The 18,634-nt window shown below is 38.0% G+C and overlaps 1 protein-coding gene across 1 annotated transcript in view; it reads right to left on the reverse strand.

Moving 5' to 3' along the window:
* Positions 1-211: 211 nt before the first annotated feature.
* Positions 212-18,634, reverse strand: part of LHFPL3 (LHFPL tetraspan subfamily member 3) — a 560,968-nt gene continuing 542,545 nt past the window's right edge. Inside the window, exon 3 of the mRNA XM_016219577.2 lies at positions 212-2,497. Within this exon, the coding sequence (XP_016075063.1) occupies positions 2,469-2,497 (29 nt within the window). The 3' untranslated portion in view covers positions 212-2,468. The remainder of the gene's footprint in view (positions 2,498-18,634) is intronic.

Here is an 18,634-nt window from a genome sequence, read left to right on the forward strand (position 1 = left end):
TAATCATGGGGTTGTGCACCTGAAACTAATATAATATTGTATATCAACTGTAATTGAAAAAGAAAAATAAAGAAATAAATGACAGATTCAGTAAAAAAAAAAAAATCATCACCTGTCCCTGGATCACTGGGCAACGACAGACACTGAATGCACAGAATGTGTGTCATGCAACCAAGGAATCTTTAAAATAACAAAATCTTATTTTTATTTTTTACAGAAATTCAGGTATTTCAACAAATTTCTTTACATTTCATGGACCTTAAAAAATTACACACAACTTTTGGACACAGTACAACAGAACAGAATGAGAAAGGGAGTCACTTTATTTTTAAAAAAAGATAAAAACATACTTTTACTTAATAACATTTAGTGATTTACACATGTATTATTATGTACAAATGGCACATCATCAATGACTGACCTTCAGAGCACTGTGGTATGCTAAATTACACTTAGGTTTTATGGAAAAAAACCTTAAAAAAACATTTGCATGTGGATAAAAAACACTTTTTCAATTTTGTAAACACCACTATTAGTGATGTAAAGCTTCCAATAGAATCTGTAATTTACATGGATTAGAGAAAGCCTTTTATTTTATTGCAGATAAAGTAGAGAGATACCTCCCTTTAAATAAAAGATGAATTCTTGAAAAGTTGTGTGTAATTAAATATAGTAAGTAGGGTGTTTTGAATGCAGTGGGAGAGCTAATACTTAAAGCAAAAACAAAACAAAACAAAAACAAACCAAAAAACTCCCAGAATTACTACTTTAGAGACAATACGTATTCCCTAAGTTTAGTTCTTTAGAAAATCCATATCTTTGTGAATTGGGTTTCACAGATTTGAGCATACTTGTAGCATACTTTTAGCCACTTGAAACATGATCTCATTTGTGGTGAAAAGATGGCTATTGCCAGAAACACCTGGCAAAAATAGGGGTGTGGCCCTAATAGAAAGGTAAGAGAAATCAATCATGATTTGTATCACTTCTTATATTATCCTCCATGGCTGCTCCAGTGACATATGCTAATTTTATCTTAATTCTGAGTCTGAACATGAAGGCAAGTTTTCTGCTCAGGTATGGTTTGGTTTACACTGATTATCCCTGCATGTACATTTTAGCCTGTGATCATTCTCAAACAATTGACTACTTCAATATTAAATATTTTCCTGTTGTTGCATATTGGCAGACTACATGGTGAGGGTGGTGGTGGGGGGAAACCTGGGAGCAAAAGATTGTTGAAGACAACTGATCAGTTGTAACTACCTTCAGATGCCAACTGACTAAAAAAAGTAATTGGGTATTTTTGAAATCAACGTTAGTAAGCAAAAAGGCAATTTACTCCTACCAAGTTTCTTTGATCTCTATAAGTATATATTCATTTATTTCTAAGGCTATTAAATTATTATTTATTTATTTAGTATCACTATCATTTAGAAATAGGTTTAATGGCATGATTTTTTTTTTTTTCTAAACAAAAATGAGTGTCTGTCAGTAAGGAAAGAAAGGACCTGCATTTCTCATGACATGTGGCAAAGAAATAGAAATAAAAGAGGAGATATTTCATATGCCTATTTAGAAAGTATATTAAATTCTATGCATATATTAGGGAGAATTAGAAAAAGTATTTATTTGATAGCAGCCTATATATTACATGTGAGCATCGAAGGTGAAAATGAGCTTTCTATATTTTTCAGAGTTCCTTGGTGCTGTTTCCTGAAAGACAGGGAAATCTATGTTGCTTGGGAACCTATGATGTAAAGATGCACCTCCTGTAATATACAGCTTGATGGAGTAATAGTATACTTCAGAAACACTTTCTCAATAATAACTCGTACAGACATTAAACTGAACACAGACTTGGTAAAAACTTTGAAGTGTTACAGCTCTTAACTGAGTGATTGTAACTAATTACACAGTGGGATAAATGAACAGCAGAGATGGGAGAACCAAAGACCATGTCATGGCTCCTGTGAAGATATTCAGAGGCATTTTCTAAGATGCTTCCTCAGCAAATGATGCTTGGTTAGCCTCTTGGCTACTGAGATAGAAATACTTTAGGGTTGACTGCCTTTTTAAAAATAATGTTAAAAGATTAAAGCTTTTTGTTTTCAGTTTGATTTAAAAAGGACAGTTTACAAACCTTCAGTATACATATATATTTTACATGTTAATTCTAGCAAGTTTATATTCCTCTTTCTTGAAATATTTCCTGAATGTAATTTCTTATGAATGTAATTTCTTGTGAATGTTATCTGATCTTATACAATGATAGTTTCCAATGAGCTGGTGTCTAATCCATAATCACATTTCCTTTTAGAAAATCACTCCCATCTCTGCCGATCTAGATTTGACAAGCGGATGTTTCACTCTTGTTCATATCCATCTCTGTACTCCAGTCTCTCCCAAGTGTCTTCCTTCTTGATGTTGATGTACAAAAGCTGTTATTCGATTTGTTTAGCTTGTGCTCATTCTAGAGAATATTGGCTTAGCAGAACTGCAGAAGGGGGAGGTGGGGAAGAGAGAGAGAAAAGAAAAAAAGACATCATTTTTTAGCAACTTTTTTGTGCATATTTATCACAGAAAAACCACACCAACAAATAGTTCAAATGCATTTGTCACCAAAGAAGACTAAAAGAAGTTTCTGTTCATTAAACAAACAGCACAGTCTTCTGGCAAGCACCCCCTTACTCCCTGCCCCACCGCCCCCTGCCCGACTATAACCCAGACATGCTATTCCCTACATCTGGGTGAAGACTGCAGGATGCTTTGAAGGACCAAGGAAAAATGAGAAATGATCCCAAGCATTACCAATTTTTTTTTTTTGCCTGGTGTAAAAAATGTCTCACTAGAGTATTTTCCTTTTCCCTCCAGGTTTTATTTACTTATTATACAATCAACATTATAACAGCGAGGAAAGAAATGATTATAAAGATGAATCATTCACAATCCAATCACCTTGAAACACAGCTATTTTTGTTTCATTCTTATCTAAATGTGCACTTATTTTATATAGTTGGAATCATAGTATAGATGACACTGTTAACATTTTAAAACAATTTTTTACATTTCCACTCTGCATCATTAGCATCAATTTTTAATGGCTGCATAATATTCCATTTTGTTCTCATTCCTTTTCATTTCATGATCAATCTTCCATTCTCCACTATTTCACCACTGTCAGATACATAGGTAGTTTTGTTTTTTTAAATTATTGTCAATAATGAATATCTTTGCATATAAAGCTCTATTCTTTTACATTCTTTTATTATTTTTATTATTTTTTTAATCCTTGCCCAGTTGGGAGTGGCTCAGTGGTTGAGCGTCGACCTAGGATCCAGGCAATCAGAGTTCGATTCCCAGTCAGGGCACATGCCCGGATTGTGGGCTCGATCCCCGGTTGGGGCGTGCAGAAGGCAGCCGATCAATGACTCTCTCATCATTGATGTTTCTCTTGCTCTCCCTCTCCTTTCCTCTCTCTAAAATCAATAAAGATATATTTTTTAAAGAAAATCCTCATGTGAGGATATGTTTTTTGTGGTTGTTTTTGGTTTTTAAAAAAATAAAAATTAGAAGTTTTTATTGAGTTCTTTAAATTACTCCTTCACGTTTGTCTTATTGGGAAGGTTTTTAATCAACCACTCGTGACCTGACCAAAAGTTTTTTAAATGATATTGTGTAAATGTGTCACAGACACGGGCGACAGAACCCTACTTTTTGTAGAGGACCTAAATCTAAATAAAGTCATGAGTTTTTCAGTAAAACAACACTGAGTTTCTGGTAATTTTACAGAAACAAGCGCACCCCTGTCCATGGGGAATGGGCTAGACAGACAGATGTTTCCTCAGTTCGTTCATGATTTCACTCATCTTGTCACACGGAACCAGCATCACAATTCGCAGGGTCTTCATTGGGACGTCGTCAAAGGACCACCGGCCCCCCAGACATATGTCGCTCTCCTCCTGCACCGAGTAGCTGAGCCTCAGGACTGCCTTCTCTTAGAAAAATTCTTCCTCTGCATTTGCAAACATTAACTCAGCTTTCCTTTGGCTACTCTTCTTTTTGGAATTGCTTTTTCCAGCTTCCACAAATGTCTTGCTAATCAGAAGGTAGAAGTAACACTTCCCACATGGCTTGTTAGTCTTGTTTCCAGTATTTATGCCCTTGTTTTCCAACACACTTTAAAAATCCTATGCACATTATGGTTTTAATGAACTTCTCTCAGTGAGAGAACTCAGTTGCTTTAGTGTCCCCAGACTACACAGGGGATAACTGAAATATGATCATGTAATATAATGATTAATCTGTAATAATTTTCTGAAATTGAATCATGCTAGCAGAAGCTCCATAGAAGGGAAAGCTTTCTTCAGATATTATTAAAAGCAACATAAGCCATCCATGGATTTTACACAGTGCTATGGAAGTTTCTGAACCTTGAGTGGTCTGTGCTGTGGTGCCATCGAGGTGTTCTTGCTAGATGGAATCCAAAGTCAAGTTTGTGGGTCCAGGATTCCACTACTCTGGCATTCTTCACTCTGGATATTTTTCTGTTTAAAATCCACAAAGCTAACTGTCTGGGTTTTCCAGTCAGATCCATGAAAGATGCCAGTTGAGGTGGAGGGAGGAGGGGGTGGGGTTGTAAACATTATCAAGGAGAATAGGAAAATGGGTGTTGAAAAGTGGCTGTGCATGTGAAAGAGAAGGCAGCATTATGGAAGTTCCCAGGGTTATATGTTTGTGATGTAAGAGAAGAAGGATGTAAGAGGATAGCCCCCATTTTCTTGAGTTTGCAAATAAATATACTCCTGATTTCATGACAGAAAAGCCTGCTTTGGTGTAAACCATTTATTGGCATCCAGAAACCAGAGACTCTCACTTTCTCTTTCCCTGGCTCTAAGACCTCTGATTTGGCTTTATGACCTCACAAATGGGCTGGAAAGAGAGCAAATGAGGGTAGAAGGCCATTAAATCAGCTCCCAGAGCACTGACACTTAGGCCTGGGGAGGAGAAGGGAGCTTCCTGCAGAGTAGGCATCTCCCTTGTAGGAAGGGAATATCTGTGCCAGTTCCACAAGGGTATCTGTTTACACACCACCATTTGGGCCCACAGCCCAGAAGCTGACCAGGACAGGCCATTCATTACCAACCCTTCTTGGATCTGCTCTGGGCTTGGGTCACCTATAGCCTCCATGTGGCCAAATCTCTCATTGGATCCCTCACTATAATCTCACCATTGATTACTCAACCCTTCCTTCTTCTATTCCTTCTTTTTAAAAAAATTACAGTTGACAAACAATATTATACTAGTTTCAGGCATACACCCCAGTGATTAGACATTATATACTTACTAAACGGTCATCCAGATAAATTTAATACCCATCTGGCACCATACATAGTTATTAGAATATTATTGACTGTATTCTCTATCCTGTACTTTATATCACTATGACTATTCTGTAACAACCAATTTATACTTCTTATTTTAAGAATTTTTTATAATTTTAAGATTTTTGAAAATAGATTTTTAGAGAGGAAGAGAGAGGGAGAGAAACATTGATGTGAAAGTGAAACATCGATCAGCTGCCTCTTGTACTTCTTAATCCCTTTACTTTTTTCACACATTGCTCCAACCCCCCTACCATCTGGCAACCATCAAAATGTTCTCTGTATCTAGGAGTCTGCTTTTGTTTTGCTTCTTCATTTTTTTTTTTTAAGATTAATTTGTTGATAATTATGTGTGTATTACCATTTTATTGCTCATATTTTTAATTTCCCCTCCTCCTCCTCCTTCTCCTCCTTCAAGAAGACCCTTTAACATTTCATGTAATACTGGTTTGGTGGTGATGAACTCCTTTAGCTTTTCCTTGTCTGTGAAGCTCTTTATCTGACCTTCATTTCTAAATGATAGCTTTGCTGGTAGAACAACCTTGGCTGTAGGTCCTTGCTTTTCATGGCTTTGAATATTTCTTGCCAATCCCTTCTGGCCTGCAAAGTTTCTGTTGAGAAATCAGCTGACAGTTGTATGGATGCTCCCTTTTCTCTTGTTGCTTTTAAGATTCTCTCTTTGTCTTTAACCTTTGGCATTTAATTATGATGTGTCTTGGGTGTGGACCTCTTTGGGTTCACCTTGCTTGGGACTCTCTGGGCTTCCTGGACTTGTATGTCTATTTCCTTTGCCAGGTTAAGGAAGTTTTCTGTCATTATTTTTAAAAATAGGTTTCAATTTCTTGTCTCTATCTTCTCCATCTGGCATCCCCATGAAGCAAATGTTGGTATGCTTGAAGTTGTCCCAGAGGCTCTGTACACTATCCTCATTTTTTGGGTTACTTTTTCTTTTTGCTGTTCTGATTGGGTATTTTTTTATATTCAAATAACTGATTTGATTCTTGGCTTCATCTACTCTACTGCTGATTCCCTGTAAATTATTCTTTATTTCAGTTAGTGTATCCTTCATTTCTGACTGGTTCTTTTTTATGGTTTCCATGTCCTCTTTTATGCTGTTAAAGTTCTCTCTAAGTTCAACTACTCTTCCCCTAAATTCACTGAGCATACTTATAACCAGAGTATAATCTAGTAGATTGTTTGTCTCCATTTTGTTTAGTTCCTTTTCTGGAGTTTTGTTCTGTTCTTTCATTTGGGACATTTTCTTTGTCTCCTCATTTTGGCAGCCTCCCTGTGTTTGTTTCTATGTATTAGATAGAGCTGCTACATCTCCTGGGTTTGGTAGAATGGCCTAATGTAATAGGTGTCCTGTATGATCCAGTGGCATAGCCTCCCTAATTACCCTAGCTGAGCGCTCCAGTTGTGCCCCTCCTCATGTGAGTTGTGTGCACCGTCTCCTTATAGTTAAGCCTTTGATTGCTGTTGGTGCCTCAATGGGAGGGATTTATCCCCAGGCCAATCCATTGCAAGGACTGGTTTTGAACACTGATCACTGTGGAGGATCACCTGTGCAGAGGCCTGCCCCACAGACCAGAACTTACTTCAGCGGGACTCTGGTGCCTGCTGAGTTTTTCCCTTCAGTGTGTTCCCGTGGAGGTGGTTGGGTGGTGTTTCCATGTGGTCTGAAGTTGTCCACCAGGTGTGCTGGCTCTGAGCTCACAAAAATTTGGGGATACATAATCCAAAGACAAAGGAATTCTCTCTCTCTTGGCTCTTGTGGCTTTCTTGCATTCTCCTGTGTTCCCTCCATAGCTATGTATCCCTGTGGACCCCACATGCAAAGGACTAATGGGCTGCAGCTGGGAACACAAACTAAGCTAGCCTGATGTAAGATTGGATAGTGCTCCAACATGGAATGGAAACTCTTGGCAACAGCTTTAATCCTAGCCCTGCTAAAGGCATAGCTGGACTTTCTCCTAGGCTGGGACCCTGGAAACTCAGGAATTCGATTCCAAAGAAATAAACTTTCTATAATACCTCATTCTCCTGTGCAAGCCTCAGAAAATTCTTTTTTTGGTAACATTGCAAGAAGTCCACTCCCACTGTCAACAAGTGTGTACAAAGAGAGTTGCCCACCAATAACACAACAAGTTTCAATGTGGTTTCTTCTTTAAATCTCTAGTTGTAGGACTTCTATTCAACTAGATTTCAGGTGGTTCTGAGTGATGATTGTTCTGTAGTTTAGTTGTAATTTTGATATGGTTGTGGGAGGATGTGAGTACCACATTTACCTATGCCACCATTTTGACTGGAAGTCCTCAGCCCTTCCTCTTTCTCTCTCTTTTTTTAAAAAATCCTCACCAAAGGATACTTTTTCCATTGCTTTCAGAGAGTGGAAGGGAGAGAGAGAGAGAGACACATCTATGTGAGAGAGACACACCCATTGGTTGAGTCCCGCATGTGTCCTGACTGGGACTGGGGATCAAGCCCACAACTGAGGTACGTGCCCATGACCGGAATTGGACCTGAGACCCTTCAGTCTGCTGGCCAATGCTGTAACCATTGAGCCAAACAGGCTAGGGAAACCTTTCCTTGTTAAAGCTCTCTTTTTTGTTCAATTGTTAACATTGGGGTTATACTGCCCACACATTGTATCATTCTTAGGCAGGGAGCTGAGGAGTGAATGGAAAAAGAAGAGAGTGAAGTCAATGAACCAGTCCTGGACTAGGGTGAGGTGAGTGAGGCTCCAGAATACAAGATTTAAGGAAGTGCTCACTCTCAGTGTTGTGCAAATGTAGGGTGAGTGCCTCCTTAAATTTTGTACACTAGGTATCTCATTAGCCTCATCCTAGTCCCAGTTCTGCTGGTGAGCACAGGCTGTTCATCACGAAGCCTCCTAGGAATGTTTGATTGAGTTTGAATTACTTAGATACTGCTACCACTGTGATATTTTTTTCTTCCTAGTGCATGACACCACTATGCAATAGGAAACCCAAGGTATGTGAGAATTCTGCAGACTAAGCTGGTATAAAAATAACCAGCATATTTGTTCCAGTGGTGATCAGAACACAAACACTCCGCACACAATCTCAGGAAAACACTTTGCTGTGGGGAGCAAAATTAGAATGTTACTACAATTACTTAAATGGCATGCACAATGAAGAATTTTCCACCTGAAGGCTTGGTAAGGACTAGTCCTTCAAGCGAAACCAGTAGGTAAAAGAGGATAAAAGGCAGGGTTTTCCTTTGCAGATGTTGCCATCACTCCTTCAGTCTAATGACTGTGAGACACAAAGCCAGTCTGTAGAGTTTAGTGGAAGCATTAGTGTGGTTACACTGTGATCCTCACTTTGTAAAACACTGTAATTTTTTCAAAAATTTAGCTTAACATTTCCTATGCACCATGGATGCTGCATAGCTCAGGGGAGGCAATTTAAAAGATGTCATATTCTTCCAGGTTTGTACAGAGCGGGACTGAATAAAAAGTCACTCAATGATGCTTTGGATCTTTGTTCAGTCAGGTTTGTCCTTGTAACATGTCATGGGCTCTGACTTGCCTATGTTCCAATTCCATGGGGATCTTTGCAAATCCTTTTTGAAGCTGTCATTTGAACCACTGCTCATGAGAACAGCATTTATAATGGCCACATTGTCCTGACTATCTAAATGGTTTGTTGTTGAAATTTCCAAGTGTTTGCAGACTTTGAAAGGCCTCCTGGGTCAGCTTCTCTTGACTGTTTCTATCTGACCTATTCAATTAGGGCCTGGAGTCCCCACTGTCAGCACAGTTGGGGGGGAGGTATGGTATGAGAGAAAAAATTATTTGGTGGGAGCATCAGGCTTTTATCAGAATGGCTTACAGAATCTTTGATGTGGAAATAAAATAAGTCAGTCAAAGAAAGACAAATACTATATGATTTCACTTATTTGTAGAATATGAAGAATAGTAGAAATGAACAAACAAAATAGAAACAGACTCACAGATACAGAGAACAGATGATGGTCGCCAGAAGGGTGAGGAGTTCGAGACTGGGTGAAAAAGTAAAGAGATTGAGAAGGAGAAGTACAGTTTGGTAGTTACAAAATAGTCACAGGGACATAAAGTACAGCAAAGGAAACATGGTTGATAATATTCTATTAACTATGTATAGTGCCAGGTGGGTACTGAAAATATTGGGGGGAACAATTTGTAAAGTATGTGATTGTATAACCACTATGCCATACAAGAAACTACTGAAATACAAAATAATACTGAATGTAAACTTTAATTGAAAAAAATAAAAAATAGAAAAATGAGTACAGGAGGAATTCCAGACCATTTTTTTTTTCTCAATGGTTATATAGACTTAGTCATTTTATCCCATTCTATTGTTTCAGACTGCACCCACCTCTAACAGGGCCTTCTGACACACTTTGGGAGATTGAATTCAGTGCCCTGGAAATAATATCCCACCATTTGTGTCCTCAGGTGTTTTAGACATGATGTGCCCCATGGTGGCTATGGCAGGTTAAAGATGGCTGCAGATTCTTTTCCATTCTTCCCATTGAGGAGTGGGAGTCTATGTTCCCCTCTTTTTGAATCTGGGTGCTAAGAATATAGGCAGTTTACTTTTTATTGTGGTAAAAATCACGTAAGAGTGACATCAGAGGAATGGCAGCATGAGAGATCCCCTTGGCCTCTCCTCCTGAAATTTCAACAAGTTAACCAACTATAATTCAACAAAGAATTCTCTACTCAATACAGAGGCATTCCCAAGAGACCCATGCATCTAAACATCTAAAGGTGGGCAACCAGGAATAAACAGTGGGACAAGAAGGGAGGAAAGCTTGGATGGTTCTCAGACGCAGCCCTGTAGCCAGGAGCTCACAGTGCTGCGTGGGGGTGGAGAGGCAGGGGTTCAGAGGGGGTGGGAGGGGAGGAAGCCGGCAGTAGCAGGTGCTTTCTACAGCTGGCCAAAAGGAACAGAGAGCTGGAGGGACAGCCCAGCAGGGAGAGCAAAGTGAACAGTGACTGAGCCAGCAGATGCCTGACAGAGTGCAGGGTTCTGCAACATGACTATCCACTGTTGGGCGGGGTGTTTCTGACAAAGAAACAAAACCACAGAGCCCTGCCACCCATCGGACTTCCAAAACTCGCCTCCCATTGCCCTCAGTGTCGGGCTAAGGAACATTTTATCTGTAAACCATGAGCAATTGCAGTGGAACTGCTGTTTTCCTCTGTGACTGATCCCTGGGTTTGGTGCTTGGGGCTGGACTCCAGGGAAGTTCCCCTTGGGTCATCATCATGGTGAAGGTGAAACTAACCCCACCCTCAAGCAGCACTCCCTGGAACCAAGTCTGTGAGATCACAGATGTAAAATAAATAAATAAATAAAGCTTGCAATTTAGTGCCATCTACTGGAAAATAGTAAAAAGACATCTTCAGAGAATGATGTTGTAGAAGGACTATTAATTCTTGGACAAAGGAGAGTAGCAAATACCATGAATAACCATAACAATGGGGATGATCAGAAAGAAAATAAAAAATCCCAGAAAGAAAGCTGGAATACATGAAAATATGTAATATAAATGACAGAGATTTCAAGATTGCAGTTCTGAGAATACTCAAAGAGATGTAAGAAATACAGACAGGCAATTCAGTGCACCCAGGAAAACAAATCAATGAACAAAATGAGTACTTTACCAAAGAGATTGAAACTTTAAAAAAGAACCAATCAGAAATTCTGGAAATGAAGCATGCAATTAAAGAGATAAGGAATGAGCTACTGAGCATAGAAAACAAAGCCATCCAGATGGAGGCAAGAATTAGTGATATCAAAGATTAGGAACCTATAAATGACACAGAAGGAAGTAGAGAGAGACCTGAGCATAAAGAAAAATGAAAGAGCTCTATGAGAACTATCTGACTCCATCAGAAAAAGCAATGTTAGGATAATAGGCATTATAGAAGAAGAAGAGAGAGAGAAGGGAACAGAGAGTCTATTCAAACAAATAGTGGATGAGAACTTCCCAAATCTATGGCAAGAACTAGATCCTTGAATCTAAGAAGCAAACAGAACACCTAGTCACCTCAATCCAAAGAGTACATTGTATTAAAACTGTCAAAAGTTAATGACAAAGAAAAAATTCTCAAAGTCACCAGGGAAAAGAAAGAAGTGGCCTACAAAGGAAAACCCATCAGAATTTCATCTGGCTTCTCAGCAGAAACTCTACAAATCAGAAGAGAGTGAAACCAAATATTTAAATGCCTGAAAGAGAGAAATGACCAACCACAAATAATATATATCCAGCAAAATTATCCTTTAAATATGAAGGAGAAATAAAGTCGTTCCCAGACATACAGAAGGTGAGAGATTTTATCACCTCCATTGCAGGAAATACTCAAGGGAGTTATTCTACCTGAAACAAAGAACATAAAGTCACAACACTACAAATAAGATCACCAAAATCTTACAGCACAAACAGGAATAATTTGTCACAACAAAAACATAAAAGGAGAGGGGGTAAACTCTGAACTGTCAAAGGAGGATAAACATCAGATGCACTCAAAAAAAACATTGTATATGCACAATTTTATTTTTTATAAACCTAATGGTAACCACACACAAAAATCCTCAAACCAGGACACATAACTTAAAAAAAGAAAACCCAGAGGAAAGAAGTATGAAACACCACCAAGAAACACAACAGACAGAAGTATAAAGGAAATGAACCAATAGAGGCACAGAACTACCAGAAAACAAAAGATAAAGTGGCTATAGGAAATCCTCATACATCAATAACTACTCTAAATGTAAATGGTCTGAATTCACCAATAAAGAGGCATAGAGGAGCAGAGTGGATCAAAAAACAAAACTCAACCATGTGCTGCCTCCAACAGAAATATCTAAGCTGCAAAGACAAAGGTAGATTCAAAGTAAAAAGGTAGAAAATGATTCTCCAAGCAAATAACATCCACCAAAAAGCTGGTGTAGCTTTATTTATATCTGACAAAATAGATTTCAAGACAACAAAGATAACAAGAGACAAAGATGGACACTTTATAATGATAAAGGGGACACTACATCAAGAAAATATAACACTTCTTAATATATATGCATTCAACCAAGGAGCACTGAAATATATAAAGTAGCTCCTCACAGAACTAAAGGGAGAAACAGGTCAAAACACAGTCATAGTTGCGGACCTTAATACTTCCTTGACAGCTCTAGACAGATCAACCAAACAGCAAATCAATAAAGAAATATTGGCCTTAAATGAGACACTAGACCAAATGGACATAATTGACATTTACAGAGCCTTTCATCCCAGAACATCAAATTACACATTCTTCTTCAGTGCACATGGAATATTCTCAAGGATAGGCCATATGCTGGGTCACAGAACTAGCATAAACAAATTCAAGAAGATTGAAATTATATCAAGCATATTCTCTGACCACAATGCCTTAAAATTAGAAATCAACTGCAAAAAGGAAGTAAAGAAACCCACAAATACATGGAGACTAAACAACATACTACTAAAAAGTGACTGGTCAAAGAAGAAATAAATGAAGAGATCAAAAGATATAGAGAGACAAATGAGAATGACAATACAACATATCAAAATTTCTGGGATGCAGCAAAAGCAGTAATAAGAGGGAAGTTTATGTCATTACAGGCCTATCTCAGGAAACAAGAGAAATCCTGAGTAAACAACCTAAGATCACATCTTAAAGAACTAGAAAAAGAAGAACAAAAGCAACCCAAGGTCAGCAGAAGAAAGGAAATCATAAAAATTAGAGAAGAATGGAATGAAATAGGGAACAAAAAGACTACACAAAAAATTAATACAACAAAGAGCTGGTTCTTTGAAAAGATTAATAAAATTGACAAACCCCTAGCTAGACTCACTAAGGAAAAAAGGGAAAAGACCCATAGAAAGAAAATCAGAAATGAGAGAGGAAAGTCACCACAGGCATCACAGATATACAAAGGATCATATGAGAATATTATGAAAGATTATATAACATCAAATTCAATAACACAGAAGAAATGGATAAGTTCCTAGAAATATATAACCTTCTTAGACTAAATCATGAAGAATTGAAAAATCTAAATAGACTGATCAGCAGGGAGGAAATTGAAACAAACATCAAAAACCTCCCAAGAAATAAAAGGCCAGGACCAGATGACTTTACCAGTGAATTCTACCAAACTTTCAAAGAAGATTTAAAACCTATCTTTTTCAAACTCTCCCCAAAAAATTGAAGAGGAGATAATACTTCCTAACACATTTTATGGGGCCAATATAATCCTGATACCAAAAGCTGGCAAGGGTAACACACAAAAGCAAACTACAGACCAGTATCTCTGATGAATACAGATATAAAAATCCTAAACAAAATACTAGCAAATCCAACCCAGCAGTACATCAAAAAAATAATACATCATGGTCAAATGAGATTCATTCCAGGAGCACAAGGGTGATTCAACATACTCAAATCAATCAATGCAATTCACCACATTAACAAAAAAGGATAAAAATCATATGATCTTATCAATAGATGCAGAAAAAGCATTTGATAAGATACAACATCCATTTATGATTAAAACACCCAATAAAATAAGAATAAAAGGAAAGTACCTTAACATAATAAAGGCCATATATGATAAACCCTCAGCTAATATCATACTCAATGGTGAAAAACTGAAAGCTTTTCCTCTAAGATCAGGAACAAGACAAGGATGTCCACTCTCACCACTCTTATCAACATAGTTCTGGAAGTCCTAACCAGAGCAATAAGGCAAGAGAAAGAAATAAACTGCATTCAAATAGGGAAGGAAGAAGTAAAACTGTCACTTTTTGTGATGACATGATTCTGTATATAAAAAATCCTAACGACTCCACCAAAAAAACTATTAGAAACAATAAACAAATACAGTAAAGTTGCAGGATACAAAATCAATGTACAAAAATCCATTGCCTTTCTGTATACTAACAAAACTTCAGAAAAATAAATGAAAAAAATTCCTTTTGCAATTACAACCAAAAGAATAAAATACCTAGCAATAACCTTAACAAAGAACATGAAAGACCTATATGCTGAAAATTACAAAGCATTATTAAAAGAGATTGAAAAAGACACAACAAAATGGAAAAATATCCCATGTTCATGGATTGGAAGAATTACGTAGTTAAAATGGCCATATTACGCAAAGCAATACACAGATTTAATGCAATGCCGTCAAAATACCAACATCATTTTTTAGAGAAATAGAACAAGAAATCATCAGATTTGTATGGAACCACAAAAGACCCTGAATAGTCAAAGCAATCCTGAGAAAAAAAGAACAAAGCTGGAGGTATCATGCTACCTGACTTCGAATTATACTACAGAGCTACATCAAATTCAATACATAATCAAAACAACATGGTATTGCCCTTGCTGGCTTGCTCAGTGATTAGAGCATCGGCCTGTGGACTGAAGGGTTCCAGGTTTTATTCTAGCCAAGGGCACATACCTCAGTTGCAGGCTCAATCCCAGGCCCCAGTCAGGGTGCTTATGGGAGGCAACCAATGGATGTGTCTCTCACATCCATGTTTCTCTCTCTCTCTTTCCTTCCACTCTCTCTGAAAAGCAATGGAAAAAATGTCCTCAGGTGAAGATTAAAAAAATTTTAAAAACAAAACAAAAAACACATGGTATTGGCACTGAAACAGACACACAGCTCAGTGGAACAGAACAGAGAGCCTAGATATAAAACCACATGTATATGGGCAGATAATTTTTGACAAAGAGCCAGAAACACACAATGTAGTAAATATAATCTCTTCAATAAATGGTGCTGGGAAAACTGGAAAGCCACATGCAAAAGAATGAAACTGGATTACAGTTTGTCCCCATGTATGAAAATTAACTCAAAATTGATTAAAGACCTAAATGTAAGACCCAAAACAATACGTTGCATAGAAGAAAACATAGGCACCAAACTTATGGACCTTAGCCGTAGAGAACATTTTATGAACTTGACCCCAAAGGCAAGGGAAGTAAAGGCAAAAATAAATGAGTAAGACTATATCAAACTAAAAAGCTTCTGCACAGCAAAAGAAACTGACAACAAAACAAAGAGGCAGCCAACCAGGTGGGAGATGATATTTGCAAACAGTAGCTCTGACAAAGTTTTGTTTCCAAAACATATAAAGAATTCATAAAACTCAACACCAACCAACCAAAGGAACAACCCAATCAAAATGTGGGCAGAGGACCTGAACATATACCTCTCCCAAGAAGACATACGAACAGCCAATTGATATATGAAAAGATGTTCAACCACACTAGCAATTAGGGAAATGCAAATCAAAACTACCAGATACCACCTCACATCTGTTAGAGCGGCTATTATCAACAAGCAATAACAAGTGCTGGAGAGGTTGTGGAGAAAAGGGAACGAACCCTCATTCCCTGCTGGTGGGAATGTAGACTGGTACAACCACTATGGAAAGCAGTCTGGTAATTCTTCAAAAAATTAAGAATAGAGCTACCATATTACCCAGCAATCCCTCTCCTGGGTTTATACCCGAAAAACTCTAAAACATGTATTCACAAAGATATATGCACCCCTGTGTTCACTGCAGCCAAGACGGTGCCAAGACATGGAAACAACCAAAGTGTCCTGCGATAGAGGACTGGATAAAGAAGATGTGGTACATGTGCCCAATGGAATACTACTCAGCCATAAGAAAGGATGAAATACTGCCATTTGCAACAACATGGATGGACCTTGAACATATATTATGCTAAGTGAAATAAGTCAGCCAGAAAAAACTAAAAGCCATATGATTTCACTCATATGTGGGATATAAAACTGAAACTCGTGGACACAAACAGCAGTGTGGTGATTGCTAGAGAGAAGGGGGTAGGGGATGAAGGAGGTCTTAATATACAGTGAAGGGAGAAGATATGACTTTGGGTGGTGGACACACAGTGTAATATACAGATCTTGTAACATAGACACCCATACCTGAAACCTATATGTTCATATTAACCATTGCCATCCCAATAAATTTAATAATTAAAAATATAAAAAAATCACATAAAATAAGATTTACCATCTTAACCATTTTTAAGTGTACAGCTCAGTAGTGTTAAGTATATTTACATTGTTGTGAGACAGATCTCCAGAACTTTTCCATCTTGCAGGTCTAGAACTCTATAGCCACTAACCATACTCCTCTCCCCCCCCCATCCCTTAGTAACCCTCATTTTGCTTTCTCTTTCTGTGAATTTGACTTTAGATAGCTCCTATAAGTGGAATCATACAGTGTCTTTTTGTGACAGGCATATTTCACTTAGTATATAATCCTCAAAGTTCATTCATGTAGCATGTAACAAGATTCCTTTTTTTCAGGCTGAGTAATAATATTACTTTGAATGGCTATAACATTTAATTTATTCAGTTATCTATCAATGGACACTTGGGTTGCTTCTACCTCTTAGCTGCTGTGAGTCATGCTGCTATGAACATGGGTGTGCAAATATCTCTTTGAGACCCTGCTTTCATTCTTTTGGATATATATCCAGAAGTGGAATTGCTGGACCATATAGTAGTTTCATTTCTAATTTTTTGATTAATGTCCATAATATCTTCTATTGCACCATTTTTACAATTACACTAATAGTGCATAAGCATTCCAATTTCTTCACATCTCTCCACCACTTGTTATTTTCTGGGTTTTTTTGTTTGTTTGTTTTCATTTTTTATAGTAGCCATCCTAATGAGTATGAGATCTTTCAACAAAACCTTTACAAAGTTATAAGTCACTAAGTTTTGGGATAGTTTGTTATGCAGCAATAGGTAACTGAAACAGGGCAAATGCCCTTTCTTCCATTGTGGTTTAGATTTGCTGTATTAAATATATTATAATGACATGTGCTGGACAGTAGGCACAATGCTTGCTCACAGGTCAGAAGTGTGCCTCCATCTTTGACTTGTTTTTTCCTTCCTGACACACAATTTCTAAAGGAGCAATACCTGAACCCCCAACCTTCACTTACTTGTGTAAACATATTCTCTCTTCGGGCAATCATTGGTTTGTCCTTCATGTGGTTTAACTGCAGGGGGTTTGGATCTGTGCTGAAAAGAAATGCATGCTCACAATATACTTTTGGGCCAAATTAAGGTCTAACGTGGATTTTGGTTGCAGATTTATTAATATGAGCTTTATAGGTGATTTTAAGGTTTGAATTTGTTGTAGTTGTGTTGTGTAATTGGCCAGTGGGTTGATGAAAAGTAGGGCATATTCCCATTGCTCATTGTTACTTGTGTGCCACCCTCCTGCTCATCAGTCCCGTCAGCACAGTCTCTGCCCAACTGCAGTGCTGCCAGAAGACAGCTGCGTAGGAAGCTACTCCTGTCCCCAACCCGTCTATATTGTCTAATGCCTTCTTACCCTAACCAGAAAGGCAACACCAGTACTTTTTCTGGGTATTATAAATTAGTTTGTATCCAAATTCTTAGTTGGGCCTGAACTAATGCGTGTGACTGTGCCTGCTCGATGGCATCTGTAATTCAGTGCTGGCTGCTTAACAGAGGATGAGGAGTGGGGAGAAAGGAAAGAAGGGCCAAGTATTATAATCATAGGCTCTTTTCAGGTAAAACCAGTGACTGGGTTTAAATTTTTAGAACAGAAAGCAAGATACAAAATAGAAATAAATTACTTTTTTTTTAAAAAATATATCTTTATTGATTTCAGACAGAGGAAAGGAGAGGGAGAGAGAGATAGAAACATCAATGATGAGAGAGTGATTGATCGGGCTGCTTAGCCCGCAACCTGGGCATGTGCCTTGACCAGGAATCGAACCCCAATCGCCTGGATCCTAGGTTGACGCTCAACCGCTGAGCCACACCTGGCTGGGCGAAAAAAATTACTTTCAAAGACTTCCACCACCCTACCTGTGGCAGTTCATTTTGCTTTCTTTTTATCAGGTCACAGTTTGTTTGCTTCATAACACTACTCAGGATCTGTAACTATCTCATGTATTTTCTTGTTTTCTGTTCCTCTCCCCAATCAGAATGTGAGCTCCAGGCCATTAAGACATCCTCTGCTTCTCTCACAGTGCACCCCCAGCTCCTGGATCTATGACAGGAGATGAGAAAGAGGAGATCTTTTCCCAGTAATTCACTAAGTCAGTGTTTCTCAAACTTCAAATGTTTAAGAATCACCTGGGGATCTCATTAAAAATGCAGATGTTGATTCAGTACGTCTGGAGT

Source organism: Miniopterus natalensis, chromosome 10 (assembly GCF_054644295.1).
Source record: "Miniopterus natalensis isolate mMinNat1 chromosome 10, mMinNat1.hap1, whole genome shotgun sequence".
Taxonomy (NCBI): domain Eukaryota; kingdom Metazoa; phylum Chordata; class Mammalia; order Chiroptera; family Miniopteridae; genus Miniopterus; species Miniopterus natalensis.